Source organism: Sinocyclocheilus grahami, unplaced genomic scaffold (assembly GCF_001515645.1).
Source record: "Sinocyclocheilus grahami isolate Dianchi unplaced genomic scaffold, SAMN03320097.WGS_v1.1 scaffold12.1, whole genome shotgun sequence".
In the NCBI taxonomy this organism is placed as follows: Eukaryota; Metazoa; Chordata; class Actinopteri; order Cypriniformes; family Cyprinidae; genus Sinocyclocheilus; species Sinocyclocheilus grahami.
The window spans coordinates 2,937,223-2,952,841 of record NW_015505191.1 but is presented as its reverse complement, the minus strand read 5'-3'; the positions used below and the strand labels follow the sequence as shown (position 1 = coordinate 2,952,841).

General features: G+C 38.7%; 1 protein-coding gene across 3 annotated transcripts in view; it reads right to left on the bottom strand.

Annotated features, from left to right (window-relative positions):
* spns2 (SPNS lysolipid transporter 2, sphingosine-1-phosphate) overlaps positions 1–14,210 on the bottom strand; it is a 77,742-nt gene extending 63,532 nt beyond the window's left edge. For all 3 annotated transcript variants that reach the window (XM_016288533.1, XM_016288541.1, XM_016288524.1), the window contains exon 1: positions 13,798–14,210. In XM_016288533.1, the coding sequence (XP_016144019.1) occupies positions 13,798–14,029 (232 nt within the window). In that variant the 5' untranslated portion in view covers positions 14,030–14,210. The remainder of the gene's footprint in view (positions 1–13,797) is intronic.
* Between the last annotated feature and the right edge of the window lie 1,409 nt (positions 14,211–15,619).

The following is a 15,619-nucleotide window of genomic DNA, read 5'->3' as shown; positions in this document are numbered from 1 at the left end:
GTTTTATTGTTGTTATGCTTTTTAATTAAGAATAACAATGAATCCATCTTTTGTTTTAGTCTTAAAAAGTTAAATATGTATAGATGTATGTAAGCAAATCAGACAATTATCTTTTCTTGTAAAACGTGACACTAAGATCGCGAATTTGAAAATGAAAGCATCCGAAGCCCGTCTTATAACATAGCTAAAGAGAAACTCCTTGTTCACAAAATTCAAATCACAAATAATACTGATGAAAAAGAAGGGGTTGAATGTTAACCACTTTCGTTTTCATATAACTATAAACTATGATAAAAGCTCATCAGCATGCATTGATTAATCCCTAAAAATACAAATATTGCGGCCAAATCATGTGCTGGTGTGACCAACTGAGAAAGTTGCAAAAGAGCGACCAGTGGGAAGAATGAGTCTGGAGCCCTGAAGCATAAAACACAGTTTTATTACATTAGACATTTGACATTTACATTAGATATTTGAACATGTTATTAGATAAACTGTTGTCAGTCATGTTGTCATTTAAAATCCGGACATCATTGGCAATGTTATTGTTTTAGTTATGCAAACAAAAACTTGTTTTATTTGTTGTTTGTTGATTTTAAATGTAAAACTTGGTGAAATTATTTGTGTAAGTACTTTTTGAACATTTCCAGCACATTTTAAAAATACCATGATAATACTGATAACTGTGATCAATTTGGTCACTGTAATCGTGATAAGAAATTTTAATACAGTTACATCCCTAGTGGAGAGAGAGCGCGTGCACATGGTTGCCAGGTTGACAAAGATAAGTAGCACACTTAACAGATGTTTCCATATTGCACGAGTGGGAAACTCTGTTTGGGTATTAAGTCTCTTTATATCAGGCAACCCCGGTTATGTTCCTCTGCGGCCAGATTAAACATTGTTGTAGCCTATATATTATGCTCTATTCATTATTTTTTAGAAACCTTGCACTTTTCTACTCTGTTTTAAACGTTGTTCTTGTATTCAAATTAAGCGCGGTCCACTGCTGCACACGTGCCACAATATCGATACTGGGACAGCTGTATCAATACTCGTATCGTCAAATCTCTGTGACGATACATCGTCGAATCGATGTATCAAATACATCACTACTGGAGTGTAAGCCAATGTGTCAGACGTATAGCTGTGCAGTGATCTGAATGCACTGGAGCGCAGAAAAATCCCCAGGCTGCCTGGTTTCCCCTCAACATCAGGAGTAGGTATGGTTATAGACATATTAGTATACTTACTCCTTATATACAGAAACAGAGAGGGGTTTTCTAGTTTAAACATGCACAGACACTGAGATGCATGAGTATAAATGTTTAGCAACAGTAAACATTGGCAGTAATGCTCACTATATACATTTATATAGTGGATATTACACACAGAGGCTCTAAATGAGCAGCTCGTTTCATTAAATGAGCTCCTGACTACACTGAGCAATTTAGCAGGAGAGAAAGCAGCTGACAGACACTGGAGTGCAATTACGGCTGCCCTTACTATCAGCCTGATCTGATAGCATTCTGTTGGTTATGTGCTAATGTTAACTGCCAAGAAGTAGCTTCAATTACCTTCCCTTCCCTCAGATTCTGATGCTAAAGACTGCATAAAATCATTTGATAAGCAGTTTTCTTTTCTGTGTTGATGTATTTTCAGATTTGGGTGAGATATATTAAAGGGCTGGTCCATTTTGTATAACCATTTTTGCTTTAGTTACAGCCATGAACATTATTTGCAACTTGCTAGTTGTTTGCAAGTATATTAAGTGGACACACTGTACAATTTAGCAGTACACTAGCATATACTATACTATTCAAAGGTGTGGGTCAGAAAAACGTGGGATCCTTAACATCTGCCTGTTAGTGTTCATACTACCTTAATACTAATCTCATGACCAACCATTTGGACCAACAGTTTAAACATCTTCTGATGGTGTCGAGCCATTAACTGGTTTAACGTTTTGCTGACTGACATTAGATGTGCTTCATTTGTAGCCTAATCCTGATGCTTTGTTTTTATTTTTTACATGACACAGAAAGGGATTACTGTAATTATAAGGGCTTTTTGTTTTTTGCCTGTAATGAGATTTGATTTGGCTTTTCTCGCTCACTATGCCTCTTTGCTTATTCTCCTTTCCTTCTCTTTGTTCTGTAAGAGCTGTGTAGGAGTGGGGTGGGTCTCACCCAGGGGGGGTGTCAACAGTGCCCGATTCCGTGAATAATAATTAGTCCTGAATAAAAGTGCTGAAATGCTTGATTATCTTTCTTAATTACTGCCATTCCCATTCGAAGTGTAAACCTACAGTGAAGCATCATTAATTAGCCCATATCCCTCTGACAAACATGTTGAGATGGTAAATTGAATTTCTTTTCTTTACATTATTTTTATTGCGCATTAATCGTGTCATTATAGAAGAATCATTTGGACACTTAAAATACTACCTCAAAGTGTTCAGGAATTACCTGAAAGTAGCAAAGGACAGTGCTTGAATACTAAAATACAATCTTTGGGCTAAACATCTGTGAAGCTCTTTGATTCAGAAAATGTCCAAGGAGAGGAGCTTAATCAATGAAGCTTCAAACGAAGCCAAGCTATTCTCAACGCAGTAATTGACAGTGTTGAGCAACAAACAGAGAGAAGAGAGTCAAGAGGTGTCACGAGACTGAAAACTGGAGGGAAAAGTGGAAGAGGGGAAAAAGGAAAGCGCTAAATTGGACGAGGCATTTCAGCACACTTAGGGCTGAAAAAGCCTATGTTGAGAGCTGGTCTTTCAAGCTCAATTTAGCATTAGACTCTAGCCATACTGCTCTGTGTGAGTGGCCATGAGCTTTAGACAACTGACAGCTGAAGGAGATGGAAGTAGGAGAAATGTGTGTGGAGAAAAAAAAACTTTTTCAGTCAGTTAAGGCCAGTCAGTTATGATAACCAACTGAGTGAAAACTACACACATAAATGTTTCACAGCTTTCTCTTTTGACATATGCTGTACAGGTCATTTATAGCTATACTTTAAAAAAATATATGACTTCTTGCTACTAAGAATTCTTTATTCAACTTAATACTTAAAAGGGTCAAACGCTGGTTCACAGAAGATAAAGCAAACCCCCAGTGAACCCTACAGAGGACAGTAATAACTATAAAGTGCTATATGGCAGGAAAGTTGTCATCAATCCCTCTTGACTCAGCATGGACAGGCTCTGCTGTTTGATCTCTCAATAGACTCCTATAGTGAGACACCTAGTGCAACATTAATTCCTAGTGTATGTCATATCCCACAGAATGACAGGAAATGGGATCTAAGGAATCGCAATTCAAAGAAATTTAATGCAGGTCTGTCTGTCTAACTGTTCCGTGAATTCAAATGGACAAATGAACAGTCAAAATATGAAAGAAAGGGTTTACTACTATAGTATGGGAGAATACTATACCTGAAGCTCACAAAGCACTGATCCTTTAGTGGAAAGACGTAGTCTGTGTGCATAGAATCCATTTACTTCAAACTTGAAATCAAAAGGCATTCTCAGTTCAATTCTAAATGTAGCATAGCCCTGTGATGTACGCAAAGTAAGCGCCAGAACTGGGTTGCCTGAAATCAATATCTTCAGGAAAACCACATGTGGCATGTATTCAAGGGACACTGTAGTCTGAGTAATTGACTGTAGCCCCATCAACCTCTATTCTATCCAATCAATGCACAGACACACAATCACACATTTTTATCTGTCCCAGTGTCTTTTATTACATCTATTTTCTAGCTATGCAAAGCACTATTTTCATCCACTCTCATTGAGAACAGCTGAGACTCTCCAGCGCAGTGATCCATCTCACTTTCTCCTTCATGAATTAGAGATAAATCTCATTTCTTCCTGGTCTAGTTTAATGCAGAACAGTGCAAGACACTCTCGAGAGAGACAGTATGTCTTAGATTTGTATTTTATCCTGAAGGCCCACCAAAATGTTCCGCCATAGAAACCCAAGAGAAACCTTCAAGAAGGAAAGAGGGTGTGAGATTATAAGAGTCATAAAGAAGCGTGTTTGGCTGTGTAAATTTAGATGTTTTGTAATGATTTCGTATTGTTAAGCACCTTTCTGTAGCGTGGGCTGGTGACTGTAACTATAGATCAGAGGTAAAGCAACTGTGGGAAAACAAAACAACCACATCACTGGAATTCCAGCTCTACCTCCACATTCCACATCAGTGAGGTGGAGACGCACACCTCACACACACACGCAGGTATTTTAGGCGTTAGTTCTAGGTAATTATTATGTTCTGGTGTGGCCAAATAACTCAAACTATTGTGGCTTACCTGGTACGAATACCAAATTAATCCTTAAAGGAAACTAAGGTCTTTAAGTATTTGTCATATAGCAGGGGTGGACTGTGCCTAAAAACAGACTTATGTCAATCTAACACAAACTTAAACCTGCTGTATTATGTAGTTCATATATAGCATATATATTTTCACTCTATGTTTATGAATAAAGTGGCTGAGGCACAGCAGCGAGTTATCCTGACTAATCCTGCTATTTAAAATTCTCTTTGTTAAATATGTTTTAAAATGTCATTTATTCCTGTGATGGCAAAGTTGAATTTTTAGCAGCCACTACTCCAGTCTCCAGTTGTGCTGCTTAATATGTTTGTGGAAACTGTGATACTTTTTTCAGGATTCTTTGATGAGTAGAACATCATTTATTTGAAGTAGAAATATTTTATAGCATTATAAATGTTTTTACTGTCCCTTTTGATCAATTTTAAAGCATCCTCGCTGAATAAAAGTATTTATTTATTTAAAATGAAAAACAGTAGTGCAAATTTGGTTTCAAGAGGCCCACAAGTCAACCAGGCCACCAGGAAAAGTCCCAGTGCTCCCTATGGCCAGTCTGTCCCTGCGTACTGAGCAGCATACATAAAGGCATACTTGTCTCTATAGTATGCAAAGGGTTATTTTTAGAACTGGTAAATTAATGGCTCTGAGAAATGAATGAGTCTAGTTAAAGAATCACTGGAATTTAAATGTACAGGGTAGGACATTGACATGTGACTGTCCAACCTAAGGTTTTGAGAAAGCACAGCCTATTCCTCTGTGCGCACCTGAACCTTTAAACCCTGAACGTCTACTCTTCACACACACTGAAACAACAGAGCTAGATTTCCCACTGAGGCGAAAGTGTTTCTGACATGTAACATGTCGAGGTGACAAACAAAACCAAGTGTTCTCACGTATAAAAAGATGGCATTCAGTGACACAGAAAACACAACAGGCAAACACTGACTTGATGAGATGATATTTCGGTAGGCCCCTTCATAAATAGATACTGTATTTCACAAAACAGACAGAGGTCTGATCCTATTTACCTACAGAGACTGACATTGTGTTACACTGTGTAGTCACACATACACACGTTTAGGCTACAAATCTGAGAAATAACAAGTTATATAATACCAGTGGCTGATTATTTACTCATTCACAACTGTATAGTGGGAAAGATGACATATTTTCCTCCTCAATAAGACTGTAAATACAGACATGCAGTAAAGTCTTGGCAATGTCGAGTGCTTCTGAATGCTTACTTTAGGGACAAAGCTGAGCTTTAGTAGAGTAGTTTACCCTACTGACCCTTATTTTGATTTGATTTGGTCAATATTTACACAGAAGTCTTAACTAAAAACAGAACAGATCATCAGCCTTATCTATAAATATTATCCACCCTCATAAAACTGGAATAACTACTCAAATATGATTTCAGGTCAAGCATAATTAGAGATTCCAGTATCTGTAGCACCAGTGAGGATTTGCTATGCTTTCAGGATGATTTAGCCACTGTTACGTTGCATCCGGAAACACTGAAATCAAGGTCACTGAGTTTGTCCCTCTCTGCATGTATATGGAGTACAAAAAATAGAAAATGAATGAGAAATTCAACAGTAAAAATGTTCGCTAATCTGAAAATGACTATATTGTCATAAAAATTATATTAGATTAGGTGGGACATTACACTACTTTTGAAAGGTTTACAGTAAAGTCTGTAATATTGTAAAATAGTATTAGAAGTTAATATTTGATTATATGTTTTATATTTGACTATATATTAAAAAATAAAATGTATTTCTGTAAATGGCAAAGCTAAATTTTTCAGCAGCCAGCCCTTCAGAAAAAAATCATATACGCTGATTTGGAGCTCAAGAAAAAATATTTTTTATTATTATTATTATTTTGCTGCTTAATATTTTATGGAAACCATGATACATTTTTTTTTTTTTCAGATTCTTTGATGAAAAAAAGAGTTCAAATAAACAGCACTTCTGATTAATTTGATGCATCCTTGCTGAACTGAAGTATTCATTTTTTAAGACTACAAAATAAGTAGTTACGTTTCTGACGCTGTTTATTGTAGCCACATGGGATCAGAGGTCAGGCGTAAAGGTTGTCTCCCAGTCTCAAAATCATACATTCTGAACAGTCCTGGTCTAATACACAGTGACATACCTGAGTCTTCAAATCTCACAGGTGCGCTCCCCCCTCAGGCACCCCTCCCCCCTCTTCCTTCACCCTCCTGTACAGCTGTCTGTCAAACTCTCCGCCCTTAATCCCTTAGACACACACTCCATCAAAAAGACACGTTGAGGCTGAGAATCATGGCGAATCCCCTTCTTTAAACAGATAAACACCCACACATTCTACACATCTGTTTGGACACGCAATGAGCTAAAAGCAAGCCACCAATTATATTAACAGGGTCAGTGCCATTTTAAACAAGCACGTCTGGTGGAAAAACATAACAAACACAGTTCCTTGTTTGGGTCATCCATGCTACATTAAATGAACATCACATGGGCCGAATGAAAGACAAGCCCGTTAATAAATAAACTTGGAAAATCGCATCCCGGTTCTCAGAGGCTTTTAGCGGACTTGATTGTGTCAGTGATTATTTTGAGAGTCGTCAGGCTGCTCCAGAGCGAGATGAGAATTTGTACCACTGAACGCCACTCGTGTCTATATATATTTATACACTGACCTTATTGTTGAGGTCAGAAAGGCAGTCATGGTTGTGTGCTCTTCATAAGAAAACAGCTGAGGCAGATGAATGAAAATAAACGATTCAGGAAAACTGGAAGCTCTTTTCGCTCACTTTCTTGCCTAACTTCTAGGGTTAGGTCAGGCTTAAGAAGCCAAGATGTCTTCAGGGAAGTAGCGGCTGTCATAGTAATGGCTTTTCCTGCTTGTGTAATGGATGCTGTGACCACATGAAAACCACCGTGTCAAAAGGAGGAAGAGGTACCGTCTAATTCCAACCACTCCTATCACAGGCAGCACATACATCAGCTAAATACAACCCTATAAACACACACACATGTCAAGAAGAGATCTTAATATGGGAGAACTTTAGGTCAAAATATTTTTAAATAAAAGCAAACACCCTGAGCATTAAACTGCTCCAAACACTAATGTATATTGTACTGCACTGTTATTGGGGATATTAAATACTCTGTGCCTTCTTCAGTAAACACCAGCATTAAGAGCTTGTAATTGTCTTTTAACTTTAATGGATTTATATTTCAGGTTTGAGGAAGACATCAGTAGTAAACACAACAGCTCTATAACTGCTTCTATGAGATGCAATTACAGTGCATATGGGAATCAACTTTAGGAGAAATGGAAGCCATTTGTTTTGCATGAGGGTTTCAGAAGAGTGAGACAAGCTTATAAACTCAATAACAGAGTTTTTCCATTACGTTCATGCTTTTGTTGTTGAGAATCCTTTAATATGAGCATAGCAAAACAAGCGAGTTGAGGAGAGAGACGACACACTGTTTTGTTGCTGATAGGTCTTATCACACCTTCAATTCACACCACAAGGGGCACAAATGGAAATGACAATGTGCGAGAGAGAGAGAGAGAGAGAGAGAGAGAGGGGACTGCAAAAGGTGACCTGAGTGAGAATGTGAGCTCTCAGGACTCTCTTACCATTTACAGTTTAAAGCAATAGTTTGAAAATGGAAATTTGCTGAAAATGTCCTCACCCTAAGGTCATCCAATATACAGATGAGTTTGTTTCTTCTTCAAATGGAAATAAGAATGTGTGAGAGAGAGAGAGAGAGAGAGAGAGAGAGAGAGAGAGAGAGAGAGAGAGAGAGTGTGTCTTACAGAAGGGACTGCCAAAGAGTGTGTCCAGGCAGAACTAGAGCTGAGCCAGCTAGACTGGACCATCTAGTGCAGAAAAGCAATGCAGCAAAACGTACAGTATACTGTAGTCTCATAAACTATGAGCCTGTGTATCTGAATGTGCAGACATGCTCATTTTCCCTCAGGGAGCTCCTCTGGCTGCTGGATTACCCGTCACAATTAATTAAGCACTTTTTTTGAGATTAAACATCCTCATACCTCAGATGCCTTTAGGGAAAAAAAGATGCACCTTTCAGTATCTGCAGCGCCTCATGATCCAGATTACCAGTCGAACTGCCTTCATTAGAGCAGGCATCAGGCCGGTGGCTAAATGGAGGATCTTAGATCAAATAATGTTAAGTGGCCTCCGTCTGTACATCCCTGTGGTATTCCCGCGCCTCCTAATCCCTGTTTTAACTGTAATCTGTTGTTGAGCTCAGTCTGTCTGCTGGAGAGACTGTTGCCAGCCAGCCTCCCTGGGTCTGAGCCATCACAGCCAAACCACAAATTTAATCAAACTAAATGGTTCACAACCTCAGTCCCATCAATCTGATCTCTCTGTCCCACTGGAGGCTGTGTTGGAGACAGAAAGAGACAGATATAGATAGTGGACAAATATAATGGGCAAGCAGGGAGTGAAAGAAGTGGGCAAATCTTCCCTAGCGTTGTAGAAATACACCTCGGGCTAAACATAAAGAAGGATAAACTCAAGTCGTTCCTATAACTTTGACTAGCCAGATATGAGATATAGCAGATAGTCTAGCCACCGAAAACACACAACAAGAGTCTATAGTGACCATATTACATCCTTAGTACACCCAAACACCCTGTGTCAGGTAATACGCAAAAGTTTTTGGCCACAGAATCAGCACATAGAATGGTTTTCTTCCTCTGTGCTTCATTCTGTTATGCGGTTCCTCACGAGGGATTGGTTGTCTCTCCTCTGCTATAAAAACTGCACACCCACTAGTTTTGTTTAGGTGGAGAAAACAGCCAAATTAGAGCTTTGCTGTTCCCTTTCACACACACATATCAATCAATTAAACGCAAGACTGACAAGGCTAAAATGACACACTGCTTTTTCCCCTTCTTTTTTGAGAATTAACATTTGGTCCTGGCTAACAGTGATGAGAGACTTTGGTTGATGCTGTAAGATTCCAAAACAACCACAGCCTAGAACTGCTTGTAAAAAGTGAAACTAGCAGTAAATGAATATGACTTAAACAGCAGGAAAACTCAAATGAAGCGTTTTCACAGTGACAGTATATATTAGACCCAATTTCAGTCCTTGGAACTGCATTAATTATAAGATACTAACTGAGAATGTAATGCAAAATTGTTTGGTGTTAAAAGCAATGACTTCATGCACATTTGATTTTATTTCGTTTGTGTGTGAGTTCATAACCTCAAGTGCACTAAAACTTAGCACTAGGGCTGTGCGATATTGAAGAAAAATGCGATATGCGATACCTTGTTAAAAAATGCGATATTCAATATGCGATACGATATTGCTTAAAGTGTGTAAAATCAATTTCAATTATATTTAAAAATGAAAATGATATAACCAATTTGTTTCACATTCTTTCTTGGAAAAGAAAGAATCACTACAACTTCTGAAAGTGACCAGCAGTGTTTTAGCATTACATAAAAAGTAATGTCACAAATCAGAAAATATCATTTTAACATCAGTGTGAAAGTTCAATCCTGATTAAAGGCAAGTGAACAATCAGTAAAAAAAAGAAAGAAAAAGAAAAAAAAGAAATACACAATTCACAAGCATAGATAATATAAACAGTAGTATTCCTTTCGTTTGTGTGTGAGTTCATAACCTCAAGTGCACTAAAACTTAGCTCACCCAAAAATGAAAATTCTGTCATTACTCACTAGGGCTGTGCGATATTGAAGAAAAATGCGATATGCGATACCTTGTTAATTGATTTACGTAGCCTACGCCCTTGCGATATGCATATTGCGATATTTACATTTGCGATATCTCGATAATTTCGATATATCGTGCAGCCCTATTACTCACCCTCATGTCGTTCCAAACCCGTAAGACCTTCGTTCATCTTCGGAACACAAATTAAGATATTTTTGATGCATTCCAAAAGTTATCTGACCCTCCCATAGACAGCACTGTAATTAACACGATCAAGGCTCAGAAACGTAGCAAGGAGATCGTTAAAATAATCCATGTGACATCAGGGGTTCAACCGTAATTTTACGAAGCTGTGAGAATACTTTTTGTGCACAAAGAAAACAAAAATAACGACTGTATTCAACAATTCGTCTCCTCTGCATCAGACTGTAGCGCCATTTTGGAGAGTATCACATACGTAAACAACATATGCAATGTATGCGGATATGTTGTTTACGTTCAGATCAAAGCGTAAACAATGTATCCGCATACATACATTGCATATGTTGTTTACGTATGTGATACTCTCCAAAATGGCGCTACAGTCTGATGCAGAGGAGACGAATTGTTGAATACAGTCGTTATTTTTGTTTTCTTTGCGCACCAAAAGTATTCTGGTAGCTTTATAACATAACAGTTGCATCACTGATGTCACATGGATTATTTTACCGATCTCCTTGCTACGTTTCTGAGCCTTGATCGTGTTAGGATCCTTGCTGTCTATGGGAGGGTCAGAGAGCTCTCGGAATGCATCAAAAATATCTTAATTTGTGTTCCAAAGATGAACGATGGTCTTACAGGTTTGGAACGACATGAGGGTCAGTAATTAATGACAGAATTGTCATTTTTGGGTGAACTATCCCTTTAAGTGGGCACAATTCAGTTTACCATTTTTGTACTATATCGCTGCAAATTTTGAAACATCAAGCTTCAGGAATTAGATCTAGATGATTAACCTCTCTTTTAGCTCTAAAGAAAAAGTTCGCCCAATAACAAAAAAACTGTCATCTTTTAATAACTCTAGTGTAATTGCAAACCTGTAGAACTTTCTATTTTTAGATTTTTTTTGAAAGCCCAAACAACACTGACCTCCACTGACTTTCAATCTATGCAAAAAAAACATCTTCTTTTGTTTTAAATAAGAAATAAGAAGTCATGCAGAATTTATGTTTTGGGGTGAACCATACCGTTGATGCACACTCAGACAAACAAACCCACAAACAAGCCACTGCTGAAAGTCATTAATATGATGCCTGTGTCAGTTTGACTGCAGTACAAATGACTGAACAGCAGGACAACCACTTCTGTCTCAGCAGCCATGTGGATCATTCTCTCTCGCTCTCTCTCTCTCTCATACTAAAGAGTGGTCGTCACCACTGCAGGATGGCTGCATCAGCTCTACCCTCTTCCTCTTGACCCAAGAAGGGGGCTTAATCCTCATATACACACATCCCATAACGCATGATCAATCAGGAACTAAGGTCTTCAAGAGATGCTACACTCAACAACATGCAGTTTGCTGTTGCAACATTCACTAACAAACACATACACTTACACAACTCCTTCTCTTGAGAACTGACCGATTTGCTGCAATCTCCCTGCAGTCATCATCTCACACGTATACATTCTCCATATCACTCTCTACATTCATCTCAGCTGTTCAGATATAACTCCTTGTTTAGAAGCCAAGAGGTTGAATAGCTGTGTATGTTTCAAATGAGCAGTTGTACAACATGATAAGGATCTTCCTTTTTATAGACAAATGCGTGTAGCCTATCTGTTACCTCACTTGAGTATAAATGGGTGGAAATTAGCTTACATTGATACTTTTATCTATGAAAGAGGATGATAAATCTGTCTATTCCGGAAAAGGGATTGATTTTAGAGATGGCAGGATTAGATAAGATAGCCCATGTAAACACATCTTTTTCATAATGTTATCATCTCAGCTAGGTTGACTTATGTAATGCTGCTGAACCCTGTAGTATCCAGCGCTAGAAACCGCCACGGGGCGATAACGTTGCCTTTGCTAATTTTCTACTTTCAAGTCCTCGCAAATTTCCCTCCATGAATTATTGACTGACATCTTAAATTGTTCGCCTGCGTGATGCTACACGCGACCATCTGGCAAAGTAACGCACATTTGCATATTTAAAGGGATCCTGCATTTATATATTTTGATGCATCCCAGGCTTTGCTGAATAACTACAGCCCCCCGTTACAAAAAAAAAAACTAAAATGCTGCAGCGGCGCGCCATTCAAGCATCTCGCGCTGTCAAAAGAGTCTGTGAAGCGCGCGCTAGAGGGAACACGCTGTTCAGCGCGGCAAGAACAGAGCAGGCATATGGAAATATGCAATCGTCATAATGTGAAAATAATGTTTTTTTCTTCTTCTGCCAATTAATTAATTAATAAAAATAAAAACAACACTCCCCATTTTTAATTTACAAGCTCCGCCAAATAATTGCAAATACATGGTTTTTATGTCTCAGGATGCAACTTAAGGAAACGACAATGTGGTTAGTTTGTCAAGAAACACGCACAAAGTTATACAGCCTATTACAAGTAAAGCTGAAGGAAATGGATTAAGAGCAGTATCTAGTATTGAAACGTATCCTAAATCCCGCGTTTCAAAAATCCCTAGCTAATAGCGCACTCTTGCCTGGTTCCAAATCTCTAATCGCTTATCATTAGTTATTCATGAAAATTACCCCTCTCAGAGTGTGCTGGAGCGAATGTCAGCTGACAGGTCCCCTCGGATCACCGAGTACCCATTCAGCAAACGAATTAATCCGCACTTTTTGAGGGAAGCTAAATTTGACACAACATAAAAACTAGTAGATTAAATCTGTTCTAGTTTCTATGGAAACATGTCAGACCGCGGCTGCGCTCTGCCTTTATTCCAGAATAACTTGATTCCTGATACCAAGGGCATCTTGTGTGGAGCGCTACTGAGGTTCCTATTTATAAAACCACGGATATAAAATTTGTCCCTCGAGAATTTTGCTCTAAATTACATTGTACTGTAATGTCCTCGAGTATATCGCTACTGCTTTAACTGAGGTCTGTGTATTTTTATGTAGGTATGTGTAAACGTATTACATTTGGACACAATGTCCATTACATTTACATTGATCAGATGGGTTGATAAATGCGTGATTTTGAGTCTCGTTGAATATTTACACACAATAGCCTACTAATGAACTTAATAGGTACGTAATTATTGTGTGGAGCTGCTTGTATGGGCACATTGCCATTAATAATTGTTTACAGGAGCCTAATGTGTAACGTGGATACTGATTTGAAAAGGGCTTATAATAGACATAAAATTATACATGGAACCACTTGTCATGAGGATTTGGGTTTTCACTCATTTGGCAGGCAGAGGGTCAGATTAGATTGACCTAAAATCACTCACAATTGTAGCCAATCAATATCATGTTAGCACAACGGGGTTACCTCTCTCAATCCGGATGGTTTGATTAAATCACACAGAATAAGACCGTCTTTAACCCGCGCAGCGAGATACACAAACGATCACTTGACTTATGTTAATGTTTAAACTGTGATTTTTCTGGTCAGTGTTTTGACCTGAAACCTCTCTGTAAGTGAAACATTAAACAATACAAATGATGACTAGCGCGGTTTTCGCTCTCCTGAGGCAGGTAGTAAAGCGAACGTCCATACGCCAAGAAAATACTGGTCTTACCTGCTACGGTGTATCTGTCCATGTAATTGAGCACATTTCCAAAACTCAGAATCCCGGCGGCAACGAGCGGAGACCGGCATCGGAGTAATGCGGCACGGAATTTCTGCCCAGGTTTGCAGGGATGCAGGTCTGGACTGGATTTAAGAGCCGGACTCATGCTTCCAGACAGCGTGTGCACCTCATCCGAACTGCTGCACCCCTCGATTTCACATCCATCGCTTTCCACACACATCTTCTGGCACGACAGATCCAGCGCAAACGATTGAACGATTTCTGAACGAACGGAGACGGGACGGTTGGGACGGAAAAGTGTTGCACCTTTGAGCGATAAAGAAAAATCAAGTGTTAATCGCGAAGAATACAAATCATTGATTTGGTTATTGCTCGCTGAGCTCGGTTCATGTCTGTACAGTGACAGGATTGAGCTTTTCTCTCACTCTGTAGTGTGTTGTTCGAGGGAGGCGTGGTTGCGCGTTAAGCCCCGCCCCTCACTCTGAGAAGGAAGGCGCTTGTGTGAAAGAAGGGAATGCCACCGAAAGTTAGTAGTGACAGAGCGCACCCAGTTGCTTTGTCTCTGTTGTTTTCTTAAATGACGTGGAATGTCCTCTGTTCAATAAGGTGTATATGAAAAAGAAAAAAACTCGAGAGCCGTGGGGAAATATTACGCTTGGAAGCGGTTAATGGTCATTTCTTTAGACAATCGACGGGGGATTTTGGGGGGTCTGACCCTCTCTACTAAGCTGTAAGCCCCCCAAAGGATGGCAGAACAAATTTAAAAAGGGCATTAAATAGGTTTAATTTTATAATTGTTCACAAATACATTTCAGTAAGCAGAAACTCTCACATTTTCACCTGTCGCCAAATAGAGAAATGTTGTTTGCCTGAGGAGGGTATAGCAGCAGAACGCCGCTAGAGGACATTTCGATCAGTATTAAGGATCAGTATTAAAATATAGCCTATAGGCTACATAGGCAAAATAATTACCGTAATTTTTTATCACTTTATTGTAGATTTACATTAAACACGTTTAGCACGTGAGGTGTATAGGCTAATTCATTGTATAATTTGTGATTATTGTAGGCTATACATAAAATAATTATAGTAGCTGTACGCATCGATGTCTTAGATAGCCTATGTGTATGATGAGAATCACCCCAAAAAGATGAGAATAGTGATGCCGACGTTAATGATATGAAACTAGCTATTCATATGACATCACTGAAGACTGAAAAAGCACTGGATCGTAGCCTACACGTGAAATTGCTTCTTTAAAATGCTTGCAATACAAAACATACAGAAATACCCTTTAGTTGATGCGTGTATTGAAGTTACCTCTGTCAAATCCCACAGTGCTTGATTACACTGTGATTCAAAGTATTTAGGATAGAATATTTTAGTGTGAAAGAGAGTTGCGTGGTTTAACGCTGTACGTGAATATAAGACGAAGTAGGCTCCTCATCTGAAAGCGATACGTGGTCTTCAGCACTCTGGACAGCTCATTATCTCTATCTGCAGCCGCACAGAATTACAGAATTAACAGCGTTTTACCTGTGACTTATAAAAGCTCGATGCGTTTACTGATTAATATTTTGCTAATTATTTACTGGGAAACATGAATCGGACATTACGGTTTGTGGTTGGATAGTAGGCCTATTTGATTAAGGTAAACATACGGTTACTGTTAATCGTTTTATTTAGCCTATTTCCTTCATATGTGTTGGATTAAATCATTAAGGATACGATTGATCTCTTTTTTGGCTCATCTTATTGTCCGCTTTTCACCGAAACCCATCAATTAGCGAAGATTAGATCAAATCACATC